The sequence below is a fragment of the Lepidochelys kempii genome, chromosome 7 (genome assembly GCF_965140285.1).
Source record: "Lepidochelys kempii isolate rLepKem1 chromosome 7, rLepKem1.hap1, whole genome shotgun sequence".
NCBI lineage: Eukaryota > Metazoa > Chordata > Testudines > Cheloniidae > Lepidochelys > Lepidochelys kempii.
In genome coordinates, this window is record NC_136386.1 from 48,207,258 (window position 1) to 48,225,421 (window position 18,164).

An 18,164-nucleotide genomic window follows, 5' to 3' on the forward strand; every position below is an offset into this window, starting at 1 on the left:
TGGGGCTGTTGCCACCTCCCTCATGCAGAAGAAAGGCAGTTTTGTCTTAATGGAAATGGTCCCCATGTCCTGCTGAGTTAGTGTGTCTGTCTCTCTCCTTTGGTCCTTCTGGCCTAAGATGTACCCATCTCTGACTCCTGGGTGAAAGAGCTGATTAACTCAGCACACACCTATCTACCTACCTACCTGGGAGCATTGCTGTGTGGTTAGAGCACAGGCCTGAGAATCGGGGCTATTCACAGGCTGGCTTAGGGCACTAATGTGTGACAGGGGAGGCCTGACCTCAATTCCCTGCCCCACCACGTGTCCTGTGTGACCTTGGGCAAGTCACTTCAGGCCCAGCTCCTGCAAGGTAGTTGAGCAGTAAAGACCTCGGAGGAGCTGGCCCCAGACAGTCTCTGTGCTTTAGTTCCCCTTGTGTGATATGGGGGTCCTGGCCCTTCCCTGCCTGGCACGGGGGGGGGGAGACTGGGAGGATAGATGCATACGGCCTGTGAAGCGCCCAGATACCGCCATGATGGGCGCCCTGCGCGGCTCCTGTAAACACGCTGAGCGAGGCGGAGGTGGCAGTGGTGTCCCTGCATCATGGGCGATGCTGGCCCCAGGCTGGCTAATGTTTGGGAAGCGCCGCCGAAGAGCGGCCGCGGCGGGGCGAGCTGCTTTGGGGATGAAATCACGGCCGGAAAGGGGCGGGGCCGGAGCGCCTTCGCCCCGCCCCAGCTGGCTGCGCAGCCTCCCCCAATCCGGGCCGGCCCCTGGGGCGGTGTGTACGTTTCAATCCCAACGGCTCGGCTGCAGCCCGGCGACGGCGAGCAGGAGCCGGGGACCACGGGCGGGCAGTGCTTCGCTTCGCTCCGCTTCGGGGTGCGGGCTCCCGCCCTCTCCGTCGGACCTAGCCTCGGCGGCTGCCGGCAGATCCGGGCTTGTTCCGAGCGGGCCGGTCGGGGGGCCGGGGATCCGAGCGCTCCCAGCCCGGGCCGGAGAAGGGCGAGGCCGCTTGCCAGGGTCGGAGGGCGAGCAGCGGCCGGGGAGGGGATGAGCGAGGGCGAGCCGGGGACCCCGTCCTTCGAGATGACCTGGAGCAGCACCACCAGCAGCGGCTACTGCAGCCAGGAGGACTCGGACTCGGAGCTGGAGCAGTACTTCACGGCGCGCACTTCCTTCATCCGCAAACCCCTCAAGGACAAGGTGAGGCAGAGACGGAGCCCCGATTCGGAGTGTGTGTGTGTGGGGGGGAGTCCGGATCCCCCCCAGTGCCCGGTAGGGGAGCCCCGATTCGGAGTGGGAGGGGATCCGGATCCCCCCCAGTGCCCGGTAGAGGAGCCCTGATTCGGAGTGTGTGTGGGGGGGATTCGGATCCCCCCAGTGCCCGGTAGGGGAGCCCCGACTGGGAGTGTGCGTGGGGGATCCAGATTTCGCCGTGCGTGGATGGGGAGATCCGGATCCTAGAGTTGGAGGCTCCTCAAGGAGGACTTTGCTCCCCTTCCTTTGAACCAGACGACTATTATTTCGTGTGCCCAGGGCCCCGCTCTTCTTGGCGCTGCGCAGACACACTGCGGGGTGGGTGAACAAGGCCCCTGTCCAAAAGGTCTCACTGCCGGCTGATCCGATTTCTTCGGACCCCATCCTGTTACTCCTGGGTCTGCTTCTCCACTGGCTGGTCCCCTAAGTGCCTTGGGGAGTCACACGGGCTGAGCGGCCGCGGATGGGGGGCTGCCCTGTGGGTCTCCGAGGTGAGCGAAGCTCGGTGGAGGGTGTCTAACTAGCCAGCGAGCCGTACCCCGCCAGCCCAGGCTCTGGGCACTTCGCAAGCAAACTGATGGGGCTCATCCCAGGGTACGGGGGGGGAAAAGGCTAGTCCTCCATACGCCTCCACGGAGCCTTCCCATGGGTGTATCAAATGCGCTTGCCCGGGTAGGCGTTTTTCCGGGAACCGGTTTTTTTCGGGGGGCGGGAGGGTGGAGGGTGTGAAACTAACCCTTACGCCGCTGTCACGGGGGCTGAAGGATCTTGGCCAAATGCCATGGGGGGCCAGTCGGGAGGAGGGGTTCCTGTCTCCCTGGCCTGGCTGGCGCATGGCTTGCTGAGATCTGTAGGGTAAAGAGAGGTGGGGTATTGCCCTTCAGCTGTGATGACATTACACGTGGCGTGAGTTTGGTGGGTCTTCTGCCAGCCCCTTGATGGGCATTTAGCGTAAAACCCTCAGTTTGGCACCACTGGAAGACTTGGCTTTTGGGACGGTGCGGGTCAGGATCGAGGGGCATCAGCCGAACTGGGGGGGATCCAGGAGTGGAACAGCGGGCGGGGACTGTGGGTTGAGACTGAGTGCAGCTGCATTGTTATCCAGCTCTCCAAATTCTTCACCTTTTCCCTCTGTCTTCGGGCTTCCAGTTCCTGTGGTGTCTGTCCCCAGAGTGCTGGGCACTGAGGTGGTGGTAAGGGCAGGAGGAGCTCTCTGGCCATCCTGGCAGACTGGGGAGGTGGCAGATAGAGGCTGAGTTAGGGAGATCTGCCCCAGAGGACCCTTGGCAGAGCATCAGTTTGAGCTGCGTCCGGCACCCAGAATGGTGAATGGTCGTTGAGGGACAGGCTCAAATTGCCACCTGGCACCATCGCCCTGTGATGGGGCATCTGCCAGGCTCTTTCTCTGCCTGAGGAGGCCTAGCCCACCCAGCTCTGTGCTACCCGAGGGCAGGCTGGTGGGGAGAAGGACATAGGTGTCTGAACTTGGCAAGCTGGTGTGGAGATGGAGACCTCCCCACCTGGAGGGCCCAGGGCTGTTCCAGCTCTGTGATCCTCTTAGCCCAGGGGTGGGCAAACTTTTTGGCCTGAGGGCCACATCTGAGAATAGAAATTGTATGGCGGGCTATGGAAGGACTCCAGCTCCAAAGAGCTCCATGGACCAGTGCCCAGCGTTGCAATGACAAACCTCCAGCTGCCACCAGCCAAAGGAGGTTGCGTTGTTAGTGGGTAACAGTGGCTAGGGAGGTCCTTGCACATGGTGTCTCCTTGGAGCCCTACAGAGCACTCTGGGGCCACTCAGCCTGTGGCCCTACAGGAGCTGAGCTGGGCCGGCATTATGGGCCATTCAACGAAGGACCACGAATCTGGCTGACCTTTGGCTCAGCCTGTGGCTTTGGCAGATGATCTGAGGTCAGGAGACACAAGGGTGTGAGACATGGGATGATCTCAGCCTCTGGGGTGGGTGTGGATGAGTTGGTTCCACTCAACTGGTGACTGGAACAGGTTGTGTGTATGTGTGTATGTACATATGGGGAGGCGTGGATGAACTGGGGGAGTTTTTAATACTCCCCAAAGGGAATTGCTGATTTAACTGGCAAAAACTAAGAAAAGTGGGACTGGGTGTTGGTCAAACTTCAACCCCCTACCCTCTGCCAGTGCACTATGTTCCTGGCCACAGCTCCTTTGCTGGTCCTGTCCTGACCCCCAGATTGACTGATGCCCCTCAAGCCTACCCTGCAGCACCCTCTGCTGTGCCAGTCTTGGGCTGCTGCTGAGCAGAGTCTGGCCTTTGTGTGGTGCCTTTGTTTGTCAGCAGCAAAAGGCGTGAAACCCCCTCCCCCCGCCGCTGCCCCCTGCAGCTGTGTCCGTGCCTGCCACTCTGCAGGGGCTGGGTGGAAAAGAATTGTTCCCTGAGTGCCAAACTGCTGCTGGCAAAGGCTGTGGCCTCCCAGCTGTGATACATTGAGACCCCCACAGAAGGGTAAATTCCTCAGCTGGCTCAGAAACCCCCTGGGGACACCCCTGCGAGGTGTCCTTATGTGAGTGACAGAGCCCTGTTAGTCTCCTGTTTGTGTGATTAAGTGTTTCCTAGTGGTTAGAGCAGAGGTGCTGGGAGCCAGGACGCCTGGGTTCTGTTGCCAGATCTGTGGGGAGTGGAATCTACTGGTTACAGGAGAGAGTCTGGGAGTCAGGACTCCTGGGTTCTGTTGCCAGCCCTGCCACTGACTCACCAGGTGACCTTGGGCGAGTCACGACAAAGCTCTGTGCCTCAGTTTCCCCATTCTGTACAATGATTTTGGGTGTGCTGGACTGTAAAGCTTGGTTCACTCCCAGGTGTAATGTGCATTCAGATCCTTGGTTCTCTCTGGGTTTGGCCACCATCAGAGCACTCCCAAGCACTTAATGATGGAAACCGCGCCCTGGCGGGCCTGCAGGAAAAGTAGAGTTTGTGCATGATTCAGTGGCTGTGCTGAGACTATCATGGGAAAGCACAGCTAGTCTTATCAGCCCATTTCATTTAGGTGCCTAGGGGGGAGCTGAGCTCTTCAGAAAATCTGTGGCTCATCCCACGTTACCTGGCAGGCCAGTGCTAGAGCCAGGCGTTGAGCCCAGGTCTGCTGAGCCCCAGTCCCGTGTTGTAGCTACTGGCCCCTCTTCCTTTTCTTCCCCATTGGTCCGCTGGAGATTGTGGCGTAGCGGGACAGGTGTCTCTTGGATAATCAGGGCCGTGGCGGGCTTTGGGACCTTGCCCTGGGGAAGCCGGTGCAGAGGGCAGGGCACTGTGGAGGGGCTGGGGGCAGCTGGCAGTGATCTGTGTTGCCAGGCTTTTCAGGGTGGGGAGCTTCATGTCTGGAGGCAACAACTGTGTGAGACACTGGCTCTGATGGGGAGGGTGGGGCGGGGGGGCAACCTTCTGGCCAGTGGCAAACAAGAAAGGGGCATCTCTGGCCTCATGGCTCTGGGGGCCTCTCCTGACACCCAGGAGTCCGAACGGACCCCAAGACTGTGGCTGACTGGACAGCCTGGATACCAGGAGACATTCCAAGTGCTGCCCTTATTGGGTTAGCATCGCCATGGCCTTGCCCAGCATCACCAGCTGCTGCTTCCCTAAGGGCTGGCAAAGCACAAAGCAGGATGGTTCTTAAATGGGGGCGTTGGATGGGGAGGGGCTGACGTTGAGCCCCCGAGCACAGGCCAGGAGAGCGCAGGGCCTTCTCCTCAGGACGGTTCTAGGCTGCGCTTTGCTCTCCAGTGTAAACCTTGTCTGCTCCTTTCCAGGTGACTCTGGCTCTTTGTCCCTTGCCCTGGAGGCTTAAGGGGAGTCAGGGCTGCTGCTCTCCTGCTCCGTGCAAAGGGCCTCCTGCACCCCAGCTGTGTGGTGTCTGCGCACTGGGGGAGCGGAACCCCCCCCAGGTGCTGTGCCCAGTGGGAGTGCTACTCACCCGTGACTAAGGGTGATGGAGCCAGGTTGTAATACAATCCATCTGACTCAGAATCTGAGAGCGGAGGCAGCCAGACCAGCTGTTAACCATTTCACCATGTCCCTGAGCAGCCAGCCCTCTCAGCAGGGGCAGTCAGAGAGATGGGGAGGTTGCAGACAGTTGGGTACAATGCCCCTGGACTGGCTGTAGCTTTGGTGCCCTGCCCAACAAAGGGGCAGTTGAGAGCCCAGCTGCAGTGACTGGAGGGGCAGGACACCCCCAGGCTGGAGAAAGGAGAGAGAGAAATGCAGCCAGAAAGCGAGAAGGGAATGGGCTGGGAGGAAATTCCCTCCCCCACCCTCATCTTCCCCTACTGAGCAGAGGCAGGGGGTTGTGGGATCCCAGCCCAGGCAGTGAGTGGCACCAGGGGTTAAATATTTGTTAGGATCCAACAATCGCAGGCCTCTCAAACATGTAAACAGCTCTTCTCAGGCCCTGCTGGAGCCAAAGTGAAAATCTGTGGTCCCCGCGGCCAGCCGGGTCGCCCAGGGTCGGGGGAGGGACCAAACACAGATGTCGTCCATTCTGCAGCCCAGGGTCTGCTCCTGCTTGATGGGCTCTTGGAACTTGGGGTGATCCTGTGGGGAGCTGGGGAGGGGACATGGACCCAGGACAAACTCACTGACTGCAAGCTGGAGGCTGCAGCGAGTGTGTATAATGCCAATGCCACAGAACGCAGGGCTCGGCCCATCCCCAAGAACACAGTCCCAGTGGTGAGAGAGGGCATTATGCCTGTATATGGTTGTTTGCCACGTGATAACCCAAGGTGCTGCTGGCTCTGGGATAGGGAGTGAGCAGGGCCCTATCGCAGGCCGGGGGAGTGATAAGGGCAGCCGGGGCCAGGAGAGGAGACGATCTGGCTGTGTTGCACCGGGTGTGTAGGCAGCATAGATCGGCTGACAGGCTTTGCAGTGGCACCTCACTGACCTGCACGCCCGGCCTCCTGCGCCCTGATTGCTGAACTTCCCTCCTGGGAAACAGCCCTGTCTCATGCCTACTGGTGCTGGTGGCAGGCAGCTGGGCATGTGGCACTGGGGGTTGCTCACTCCCAGCCGGCAGGGCACCCCATACCTGCTAGGCACCTTGCTGTCTACACCCTGGCATAGTAGCTGTCTCCTGTGCTGTGTGCCATGTTGTGGGTGGGGTGTGGCTGCAATGACTTAATGCTATTGGGAGGAGGCGCTGCTGCCAGGACCTCCCTCTCCCATTCCAAGGGGGCACATCCCCCTTTCCCTGGGTCCAACATACAGTGAGTACCCATGAGTGCCCAGTATCCACTGCGCCCTGGCGCAATGTCCTGTGACAGTGCTCCAGGCTGCCCATCTTTGACCTGTGCTGATTGTGACATGCAGCTCATGCAGGTGGGCTGGGCATTTCATCACCCCTTCAGGCGCCGCTTAGGGGCCTCTTCCTGCATATGCGGGGCTGACTCCGCGGGGACCTCCAGGGCTAAATGCACAAGCAGCTGAGTGACAGAGCTGTGGCGGCCTAGCTTGGGCTGTGGCGGACTCCTCCTGTGTGGCTTGGCACGGGTGAGGGGGCCTGTAACACACCCTCGCCCTGTGCGTCTGTGTTGCCGTTACCTGGTAACTAACCAGCCCTGTGTTATTTCCGTTGCGGAGCAGCAGAGCCGACCTCAAAGCTGTTCTAAGCAAAACAAAACTGATCTGAGCAAAGTTGCAGCTATTCCCCGAGCTGGGCTTGGAACAGCTGAGGATCCTGGTGTAGGGGAGGCATGAGAGATACCCTGGCAGGGCATGCCCCGTTGTGTGTGGGGAAATGCTATCGCTGCCCTAGCATTAGTTGGCAGGAAATGTCTGGAACCAGGGGTGCCTGTAGGAGGTGCTGTGGCATTGGAGCAGGGGGTGATACGTTATGTAATGTCCCAGCAAATGGGCCTTGGAGAAAATTCTCTTTGTTCTGTAAACAGGATGCCTGTGTCCCTCCCTGTGACTGTTCATCCTTCAGCCGTGAGCTCCCAGCGAGCCTTTTCCGTCCTGGGCTGGGCCGGGCTCCCTGTGCTGTGCACCCTACCCTCGCAGGCTTCCGCCTGCCCTGATCCTCAGGATACAGAGACTTCCCCCTTTGGTTCCTTGGATCTGATCTCTGCGCATGGGAAACGTGCTCCACCCCGACGCACACCCATGTTCCCTCATCCTGTCAGGGCGTAGCCAGGCTGGGTTTTGTAAGCCTCTGCCTAAGCTGCGGCAGGTCTGGACCCAGAACAGTGCTAGTAACTTGCACTTAAAGCATTGATTCCCAAAGTCTGCATGGACGAGGCAAACTCCACGTGACCCAACCTCTCTCCCAGTCTCAGGGACAGCCAGATGCTGGGCCTTGGGAAGCAGTTCTTGTTTAACAGAGCACATTACAATCATAGCATGCAGGAGTTGAAAGCAGCTCTGCACTTCCTGTCCTAAATGTGACTTGGAAAGGCCACCAGAAAACAAGGCATTGGCTCAATTTGTTTATTTATTGGACTGCATCTGTAAGAAGAGCAGGAATGTGTGGTCGTGTGTCTCTTGCTTTTGCTGGAGATGTCCCTGGAGGACTAGAGAACTGGGGTGTGACAAAGTGGGAATTTTCCCTTGTTATGTTGTATGCGAGTCTTACTGTTTTGTATTAATGCTGTGTGTGCCTCAGTTTCCCTGTGTATTGCACCAATGTCTAGGTGGTGGGAATAAGGGTGTGTGACTTTTGCGGGGGTTGCTCCAGCTGCCTACATGGATGCTATGGCTGCCCCTTCGTAACCTGAGACCCAGGAGGGGGATATGACCAGGTGACGACCAGGCGACTCTTGGCCAGGGAAGCGAGTCAAAGGCTGGAGGAGGAACAACTGGCAGGGCAGGGGCCAGGCAGCTGGAAGTGAGTCAGTCTCGGCTGGCTTGGGGCGCAGGGGGAGGGCCAGAGCCTTGGCTCAGGGCTCCCCTCCCCCCAGGTTGGACTTGGCTGAAAGTCCCTGATTTCTGTGCTAACAAGTTGTGTCCTATGCTGTGTTCCTGTCGACTAATAAACCTTCTGTTTTACTGGCTGTCTGAGAGTCACATCTGACTCTGAAGTTGGGGTGCAGGGCTCTCTGGCTTCCCCAGGAGCCCCGCATGGGCGGACTCGCTGCTGGAAGCACACAGTGTGGAAGGGGATGCTGAATGCTCTGAGGCCAGACCCAGGAAGGTCGAAGCTGGGTAAGCTTCTTGCCCTGGAGACAGTCTGCTCAGGGAGGAGGCTCCCCCAGAGTCCTGACTGGCTTCGTATGGAGTAGTTCTAGAGCATTGCCCCGGTGACTCCATGACATGGGGCAAGAGCTTTCTCAGTCTTTAATTGAAAGGTATTGAAACTTTAACAGGGAGAGTTTTCCTCCTGCCTATTTGTTGAGCATTTGAATTAGATGGGTCTTAACAAAGACAGACCGGTATGAGCATTTGCTCTCTCATTCCCTTTCATTAATCTTTGTTCATCCCTCAGGTGTCTGCTGACATAACCCTGCAGTTTTCCAGTTGTCTGTCAAGTCTTCTGGGAAGATCAGGGTAATTGTAATGCCCAGCCTCGCTGTGTTGATGGGACAAGCTGTTGATCTAATCGCATTTCTCAGGAGATGGGTCTGCAGTGTCCAGACATTTGTCCCTGGCTTTAGATGGAGGCTGTGTGGGATTCCACACCCCCGAATGTGTCGGATAATTCCTCGTGATTCGTGGGGTGTCCTGCTATTAAAGTGCTTCGGACTCCGGAATCTCTGGCTCAGCCTGAAGGGCCTCCTGGCTGCTGCTCTGAGTTACTTCCTGGTCTCTTGTTTGTGGAGCAGAACCTGGGTACTTGCTCCCTGCTCCACAACCAGGGGACAAGCACCTGCCCAGAGCTAGGGCAGTGCAGGCTGAATGATCACACTGGAGAACCATTCCCTAGAGCAGTGGTTTTCAAACTTTTTTTTCTGGCGACCCAGCTGAAAAAAAATTGTCGATGCCCGCGGCCCAACAGAGCTGGGGATGACAGGTTTGGGGTGTGGGAGGGGCAGAGGGTTGGGGTGGGGCTGGGAATGAGGGGTTCAGGGTGTGGGGTGGGGCTGGGGCAGGGGGTTGGAGTGCTGGAGGGGGTCAGGGCTCTGGGGTGGGACCGAGGATGAGGGGTTTGGGGTGCAGGAAGGGGCTCCAGGTTTGGGGGGCTCAGGGCTCGACCAGGGGATTGGGGCGCGGGCTTACCTCAGGCCGCTCCCAGTCAGTGGCACAGCAGGGGTGCTAAGGCAGGCTTCCTGCCTGTCCTGGCACCACGGACTGCGCTGTGCCCTGGAAGCGGCCAGCGGCAGGTCTGGCTCCTAGGTGGAGGCACGCAAGAGGCTCTGCGTGGCTCTCGCCTGCAGGCACTGCCCCCCACCCCCACGCATGCCAGCTCCTATTGGCCAGCCAGTGCTTGGGGCGGGGGCAGCGCGCAGAGCCCCATGGGGCTCCCCCACGCCTAGAAGCTGGACCTGCTGATGGCCACTTCCAGGGCGCAGTGTGGTGTCAGAACAGGTAGGGACTACCCTGCCTTAGCTGGGCAGCACCGCCGACAGGACTTTTAACAGCCCGGTCAGTGGTGCTGACCAGAGCTGCCAGGACCGAGTGCCTTACACTCCGCAACCCAGTACTGGGTTGCAACCCAGAGTTTGAAAACCAGTACCCTAGAGGATCATCAACTGACTGATCTGCAGGGTCAGAGATATGGGAGCTGGGGGAAGGACCAGAGTAGCAACCATAGCTTGCTGGGTGATAAAGCAGCTCAGCTAAGCCACAGAGCACTCCAGTTTCAAACACCTGATAGATATTAATTAGCAGGCAGCCTGGGGACAGGGAAGCAGTCCTGCCACCTTCCATGAATGCTTGCTGGACCTGATGTGGTAAATGTGGTGTGCATGGTAGTAAGGGGCTGATGGCACTGTTTAGGGTTGGATACAGGCAGGTAGGTGGACATGGATTAAGAGGAGAAAACAGGTCTAGCAATTGCAAATTAGAAGCTGCTTTAGCTTCTGCTTGAGATGAGTTGGTCTCTGACGTGCAGCACCAGCAGGGTGTGTGTGTGCATGGTCTGTCTCTGAACTGTGTGTGTGTTGACCTGGCTAGACTGTGCTAGCTGTGAGGAGAGCCAGAGGCAAACCAAGGCAAAAGGGATAACTTTACATTTTATAGGGAAAACCCACAAATTGTACCAGGAGCACAAATAATATTGAACGTTACCAAAGACTTACTACTTATAATAAGCTATATAGGTGACCAACTCATTAACCTTTGTGTGCTTGTCCACACTGTGCGATTGGTACCAAATGCATTGCTGTTAACAAGAACACAAGAGCTCACTCAACAATATCCTGCGTCACTTCGGAGAAGAATCAACGTTTCCTCTCCTTGGCTGTAAGTCCAGTTCCACTCTTGCTGTCCTCTTTTTTTGCTCCTCTTCGGCTTAAAGTGCTCCTTAGATTCTCTGTTTCTGTGCCGAGTTTATCCGCACTTAGTGGGCCCTCACCTGGCCATAGGGCACCTTTTGATCTGTGTTCTGTCCAAAGATGTTCAAAGAATTTCTCTCTGTTTACAAGAACTGTAGGTGTTTTGTGAGGGGGCTTCTTGTTTACCATTTTCAGGATCTGTCTGCATCTCATGCAGCTTTGATCAGTTCCCTTTTCCCCCAATTATATTTCAGATTTTTTTTCCCCTTGATTCTCTCTCTCCTGTAAATCTGTAGATTTGATTTCCCTCCCTTCTCTAACAGTGTCTGTGCATATATCCAGGTCCTTTTTTTCACCTGCTTCTCCTCACCTGAAACCTTTCCTATTTTTCCTTCTTTCCTCCTTTTTTCTTCCCAGTCCCCTGCTTGTATTCTCCTGTTCTTCTTTTATTTGCTCAGCCCACCTCCGGTTCGCCCGCTAGCTCAGCATCTCCATTCTCCTTCTCTAACACTTCTGGCAGCTGCCCCTTTGGGTGGCTTCGGGGCCCCCTCCCCAGCACAATCTGCCCTCTCATTGGCCATCTCTCTCCCCTGGACAGCATACTGGGCAGCTGCCGCAGGTGCTAATGCCAGGTGCGGGTTACTACCCACACGCTATGTAGTATCTGTTTGTGTGTACATGTGTGTGAGCATCCATTGGTGTGTCCACGCATGCCTGATGTGTGCCAGGCAGTGGAGAGGTGTGTGTGCCACGTGCCATTCACGTCTCTCTTCTCCCCCACTGCCATCCTGCGCAGGCAGCTGGCGGCTTTGCGGTGGGAAAGGAAAGGAAGTGGTTCCCAGAAATCCCAGGAGAGCTCTGATTGGTCTGTGGTGAGCTCATCTGTAATTCCCCTTGTGGGGAGGGGAGGGGGGGTCAACAGGAAGCCAGGCTGATGCAAGAGGGTGCAATGAAGTTCTGTGGCAGCGGAAAGGGAGGGGGTTGGCCTTCCTGCTCTGGCAGCATGTGTGTCCTGGGCGTGTTTGTGTCTGATCTGTGGGAAGTAAGAGCTGGTCATACATGAGCTGGCTGCATTGTCGTGCTGAGGTGTTGTAAGATGGCCCATCATTGTGGTATTCCTGGCTGGGGACATGCCCCAGTGGAGAGTTGTGTCTAGATCTTCTGTGCCAACCCTGAATGGCATGGGCAATGCCAAGTTAGCCCCTGAAGAGCGACATTGGCATTGAAGCAAGTACCTCAGACCAAGCAGCTGTTCTTTGCCTTGCATTGGTCGGGGGAGAGGCGGGACACAGGTGTTTAGCCTGGGGCCTGGGCCACTTAGCCCCTTGAAAGCAATCCTGGGAATTCTCTGGCCTGTGTTTGCAGGGGCTCAGAGCAGGTGATCTGAGTAGTCTGATCACCCCCTGGCTGAGGGTGGCACAGAGGCACTGTGGGCAGGCCCCGTATCTGGCCTGCTGGCAGGGCCAGGGGTGCAATCGCCTGTGGTGCCCTGGAGGTGGGATCTCCTGCTGGAGCCTCCTATATTTTTTTCTTCTGGAGGCTGGTCACTGACTCGCACCCCAGCCCCGCCTGTGTGAGGACCCTGTGTCAGCACGGGGGTGTGAGCAATACACCTGCCCGTGGGCGCTGCTCGGCAGCGAGTGCCTCCTCGCCCCTGGATTAGGCCAGCAGCTGCTGTAGCTCTTGGCTTTGTGAAGTGGTTTCTCCAGTGGTAACGGCAGTCTGCAGTGCTGGCTGGCATAGCTCCCGCTGTTCTCAACAAGGACACAGCCTTCCTCTGCCCTCGGCCTCCCCGAGTGTCCACCTGCTGTGCCTTCTGTGGGGCAGGCTGCTGCATGATCTAAACCTCTGTATGGCTCGCTGCCTCTTGGAAGCCTCTGGGATAACAAGTAGGGGGGATGATTCCTGACTCCCCACTTTGATCCTGCCTGTGGGTCCAGGGAGCTCTCCCCAGCCAGGCCTGGGGGGACCCTACGGGAGGGCTCAGCAGGGTTTTATCTCTCTCCAGATGCACCCGTCGCACGAGGTATCTGCCCACGGGGGTTTCTGGTCTGCCGTGCGGAGCAGGTGTAATTAAAGCAGACTTGGTATCTACCTCTCCCATGGGGCAGGGAACTCCTCTGTCCCCGTCCCCCCCCCCCGCTCCAGCCTGTCTGGCTCACACAGGCCAAACCAACAGGACGTCCCCCTGGACTGAAATCCAGCCATCCGTGTCACACACAGCACCTGTCCCCCTCTCTTGCTTCACTGTGACCCCCTGGCTACATCAGAGTCACTCCTGATGTGCACCACATCAGGGACAGACCCACAGGAAATGGGGCACGGACCCTGTCATGGTGCTTCTTGGTGCTGGTGCTGCTGGCTTCCTGAGCTGGGCCAGGTCAGGGAGCCTCTTCTTCCTAGAGGTGAACTTGCCAGGGCAGGGTGGAGGGTGCCGGGTGGGGGCAGCGTGCACAGGATCCAGAGCACCCATGCCCAGGGCTATTGGAGACCAGGCAGCAGGAAGTTCTCAGGGTGGGGGAAGCATAGCAGTCCTAACTCCTGCAGCAGGGCATTGTGGGTGCTGTGCCAATCGCCATGTCACCGAGTGGGCCTGGGTTGTGGCCGGGCTGAGATGCAGAAGGCAGAGGGTAGCTGTGGGGACAGGAGCTGAATGGGAACCCCTGCTGACCAGGGAGGTGGACTGACCCCACCCTTCTCTCTCCTGCAGGACGAGCAGATTGACTGGGAGAAGCCAGTTCTGACCCAAGCCGAGATCGAGCAGAAGATAAAGGAATACAACAGCCAGATCAACAGCAACCTCTTCATGAGCTTGGTGAGGCCAGGAGTGTGGAGGGTCTGCGCTCGGGGGATGGGGCAGGGCAAGGAGCTCACAGCTTCAGATTTGAACTCTCAAAAAGGGGCAGTGCTCAGAATCCATTCCAGGGGGGTCATGGCTCCATGTCCTGGCCTTCCCTGCTCCCAGGGGCTGCATCCAGAGCCCATTACAGGGGGCACAGGGATCCCATTCTGGGTGTTCCCTGCTCTCAGGGGCTGCACCCAGGGCCCATTTCATGTTCGCTGCTCCATTTTCCTGCCCCGTTCCCCGGCTCTGCCCAGCTCATTCTCTCTCTGGTTCTCCCTCCTCCCAGAACAAAGACGGCTCCTACACTGGCTTCATCAAGGTGCAGCTGAAGCTGATTCGGCCGGTCTCGGTGCCAGCCAGCAAGAAGGCGCCCTCCATTCAGAATGCCAATAAGGCGCCGCGCTCCCAGGTGGTGACGCGCCGCACGTCCTTCTACCTGCCCAAGGACACAGTCAAGCACCTGCACATCATCTCCCGCACCCGCGCCAGCGAGGTCATTGAGGCCCTGCTCAAGAAGTTTATGGTGGTAGACAACCCCCGCAAGTTCGCCCTCTTCGAGCGAGCTGAGAAGGACGACCAAGGTACCTGGCCTCCTCTCCTCCCCTGGGCTCACTCTCTCCACACGTCCACCCCGCAGTCCCCATCTCAACCGGCTTTAAAACCAGCCAGAGCTATTCCCAGTTTGCAGATTACACTGACTAGCCAGGGCTTAAATTTTACCCTGCCACAGTGGCTGCCCCACTTCCTCACAGTGCCCCCTGCTGGGAGAGGCTGGGATTGGCATAGTTAGGAGCTCCCCCCATGGCCAGAGCTTGTGCCCTGCTCCCCACAGTGCCCCCTGCTGGGAGAGACCAAGGCTGGAGTGGCTGGGAGCCCCCGCACCCCCACAGCCAGTACTCCTACTCCACTCCCCCAGCACCCCTGCTGGGAGAGGCTGGGGCTGGAGTAGCTGGAGCTGTCTGCTCCACTGTACTGAGCTGCGTGGCCCGTCTGTCATTGCAGTGTACCTGCGGAAGCTCTCAGATGAGGAGCAGCCCCTGCATCTCCGGCTGCTGGCTGGCCCCAACGAGAAGGTCCTCAGCTTCGTTCTGAAGGAGAACGAGACCGGAGAGGTCAATGTGAGTCTGGGAATGGCCTGATATGTCTTGAGGGGGAGCCTGAGTCCCTCTGGGAAGCCTATGGGTTTGTGGGAAGGGTGTTATAGCACTGCCCTCTGCTGGCTGCCTCACTGACTGGTCCTGATGGCAGGGCTAGCCGGCTGGAAAGGGGGAATTGAGTGCAGAGGGGTGTCAGGGATTCTTGTAAGCGCCCCTTCCTGGCCACCCACCAGGGTTGCTGCGAGGGGAGTCTCTGTCATCCGCATCCCCAGGGTGCTTCAAGCTCCTGGAGCCTGAATGGAGCCACTGCCCTGGTCTCAGGATCCCTAGGCACACTCAGGGCACAGACCTCGCATCTGGCCACCCTGCTTCAAGTGCTGGAACCCGCTGTCCAGCTGCCTGCCCTTCGGGGCGCAGCACTGACCCTTCACACTCCCCAGTGCGTGAACAAACCCCGCCCCCAGAACTCCTCCCGAAAGGGGTGACGCCAGTTCCAATTTAACTGTCTCGGGGGCACAGAATAGTTGGGCAGCTGTGCACACAGGCACACACGCTTTGTACAGTCTTTCAACTTGATGCTCTTTATATTGTTGATGTGACGCGCAGGAGATTAGACCGTACCAAACAATCAAACACCCTAAACGTGATGTCCCTCGCTAGCTCACCCTTCCCTTGGGGAACATTTGTGTTCCGGTAGGCGGGCACGTCCCTGCCACAGCCTCCCTCTTCTTCATCTGCTGCAAAAATAGCTCACTCCTGGACCTTTCCTCCTGGTGAGCTCCTTTATTCTCCTCCTGATAACTTTCCAAACCCCCCTCCCTTCAGACAGGGGCAGGAAGTGTCTTTTCCCAGCTGGAGCAATCCCCTTGTCCCAAAGCATTTTACTTTGAATGGACGATTGATTGTTGTATGCTGATTAGTCCCCATTGTCTCTGGCCTGGCAGAGACAGACACAACCCTGCTAAATCTTGGGGGATCCACATACAGACAGGTGTTCCCTGACAGTCAGTTCATGCTACAATGTCCTAAAATCGTCCGTTCCAGAGGATAAGGGGAACAATGGGAGTAAATAGGGGAGTTCAGCAAGGCCCCATTTGGGACGTGGGCATGGGAGAGGTAGAAACAGAAGGCTATGCCTGAGAGCATGAGATGTGCACAGTGAGGTGCAGGGCACTGCCCCAGCATGAGAACCTCACCCCCACCCCCCGCTTCCATTGGGAGGGAATTTGAGATCACTACTGGTTCGTGTAAGGTTTGGTCAGCATGGGGCAGTGTAGTTGAAGGATACTGGACCGGAGCCCCCTGCTGTTCCAGTCGTGGCCCCCACACAGTACTGCCGTAGCCACTCTGTTATTGCAGCCCTGGGCTCCCTCTTTTTCTCCGCCTGCCAATGCCCATCAGTCCTAACCTGCAGCCACCCTGCCATTTCTGTTATGGACCCCACACAGCTCAGTTGATGCCCCTCCATCCTCACCCACAGCTTTCCCCTGCCTCCCGCCACCGCACGCTAGTCCAGCCTTGGGTTCCAACCCCATAATCCCCTGAGAGCTCTGCTAATGCCCCGCAGCCCTTATCCACTACCTAGGTGATGCTGCACACCGTGGCGCAGGCTCCCAGAATGACAGGCCCTCTGCCCTCTCGCCCTGCAGTGGGACGCCTTCAGCATGCCTGAGCTGCACAACTTCCTGCGCATCCTGCAGCGTGAGGAGGAGGAGCACATCCGCCAGATCTTGCAGAAGTACGCCCGCTGCCGCCAGAAGATGCAGGAGGCACTGACTACCCGCACCCCGGGCTGAGCCGCCCCCGTCCCGGACCTGACACTCCAACCGACACCAGGTGGCTAGGAGAAGAGGCGGCGAGGCCAGGTGGACATGGACGGATCCGCTCCGGGACTATGCTTGTGGGTCGGGAGCTCCCCTGCGTGGGTGCAGGGAGGTGGGGGGGAGTGTGGGAGGGGGCGGCAGAGGAATGGGAGGTGGGTGGCTCCCCCGCGGGGGCCCCCAATGCCGTGTGAGGCGCGAATGTGAGCGATGGAGGGACTGTGTGCATGGGGACATTTCCCCCGGGTGGGGGGCACTGAACTGCCCCCCCCATCATGTGTGCGTATATGTGGGGCTGCTGGGTCACTGCCAGGATGGCTGCTTCCGGCTGTGCCTTGGGGAGAGGTGGGGCGGTACAGCTGGTCCAGGTTCATCCTCCTGCCAGGGCCTTGGGCTCCGCTGGGCCTAGCCGTGTCTGGGGTATAGATGGAGGCTCAATATGGACCTTATTGGCAGCCCCTGAACCCTGTTCCCCACTCCTTGGGGAGGGGGAGGTAGCAGTGGACTCTGAGAATGGGAGGGCCCTGGATCTGTTCAGCCCTGCCCTGTCGTTAAGCAGGACAGCCAAGACCTCCTGATGTGGCCAGACCCTAGGTCCCTGGACAGGTGCAGCCACAGGGTGCTGTGCTGGCAGGGCTGAAGACTCTCTCAATTCAGCCACGCTCAGGGCCGTCTGTGGGGCAAGCCTCGGGGAATTGCTCCAGGGACCAATGCAGCCCTCAAGACCCTGTGTTGGTCTTTCCAGGATCCTGTTACCAAAGGTGGCCTCGGTAGAGGGCAGCATCCAAAGGAAGGCCAGGAGAAGGAGCTCGGGGACCACATGGGGCAACCCCGTCCCCAGGTGTAGCCTCAATGGAGCTGGTGCCAGGGAAGGGTCTGCCCCCGTAGGTATCCTGGAGAAGAGGCCATGGGCGCTGTTGCGTGCTAGGTCCCTCACGTGAATGGAGGGATGGCACCCCACAACTTGCCCCCAGCAAGCTCGGTGCATCCTGGTGGGAGCTTGGGCCAATAGCAATGGCAAGTAGATAGCACTGGAGGGCGAGGGATGGCAGCCCTAGCCTTGGACAGGCCCTGCTAGGCACTGCCAACCCTTCCCCGAGGAGCGGCAGACCCCCTGTGCCCAGGGAGCTGGGGCACTAGTGCAGGGCTGCAAGGCTGGAGTGAAGCAGCCGAGCCACTCCCCATGAGTGCCTGGGACCCGAGGCTGTGCGAATGCACCAAGAGGCCCCCCTCTTTGCAGCGGGGCCTCGCTTTGGGATTTGAGTTTTTCAGTAAATGTTTTTGAACTCGACTCTGTTGAATGTCCCGAGCTTCCGTGGGGGCTGCGCTTCCCCGGAGGCTCGGCCTGTGCGTGGTGCTGGCTCTGTGTGGATCAATAAACAATTCAGGGCAAGACTGTTTTGTTTCTTTGGAGCCAGTTTTGGGTGCAGAATGACAACCTGTCTGCCCAGCATCAGTGATAGACCCCAAAGCTCCTGAACCTATTCCCCACCCGCACCCTGGTGGCCTCCCACCAGGCTTTGCCACAGCCAGAGGAACAGGCAAAGCCTCCTAGAGGTGCAACAGTGGGGACGCCTGAGCCACCCTGGATAGGGAGGCAAAGGGGGAGGGGCCATTGAACCACAGGGGGCAAACTGCCCCTGCCCCTCGCCATGTCCATCTTGACCTCCTGCTTCCCATGCAACTTCCACTTGCTGCCATTCATAGCTCTGCCTACATCTTCCACATGGACCTGTGATCAGTGCTGATGTGACCTGAGGACCTGTT

General features: G+C 58.3%; 1 protein-coding gene across 2 annotated transcripts in view; it reads left to right on the forward strand.

The window, feature by feature from the left end:
• The window catches only part of RASSF1 (Ras association domain family member 1), a 29,122-nt gene extending 11,332 nt beyond the window's left edge, over positions 1 to 17,790 (forward strand). The window contains exons 1-5 of one of the 2 annotated variants that reach the window (XM_073352574.2): positions 760 to 1,188; positions 13,346 to 13,450; positions 13,767 to 14,061; positions 14,483 to 14,598; positions 16,227 to 17,790. In XM_073352574.2, the coding sequence (XP_073208675.1) occupies positions 1,036 to 1,188; positions 13,346 to 13,450; positions 13,767 to 14,061; positions 14,483 to 14,598; positions 16,227 to 16,373 (816 nt within the window). In that variant the 5' untranslated portion in view covers positions 760 to 1,035 and the 3' untranslated portion in view covers positions 16,374 to 17,790. Of the gene's footprint in view, positions 1 to 759; positions 1,189 to 13,345; positions 13,451 to 13,766; positions 14,062 to 14,482; positions 14,599 to 16,226 lie in introns of those variants that run through there. The other variant, XM_073352573.2, reaches the window with a different exon arrangement.
• Positions 17,791 to 18,164: the final 374 nt, after the last annotated feature.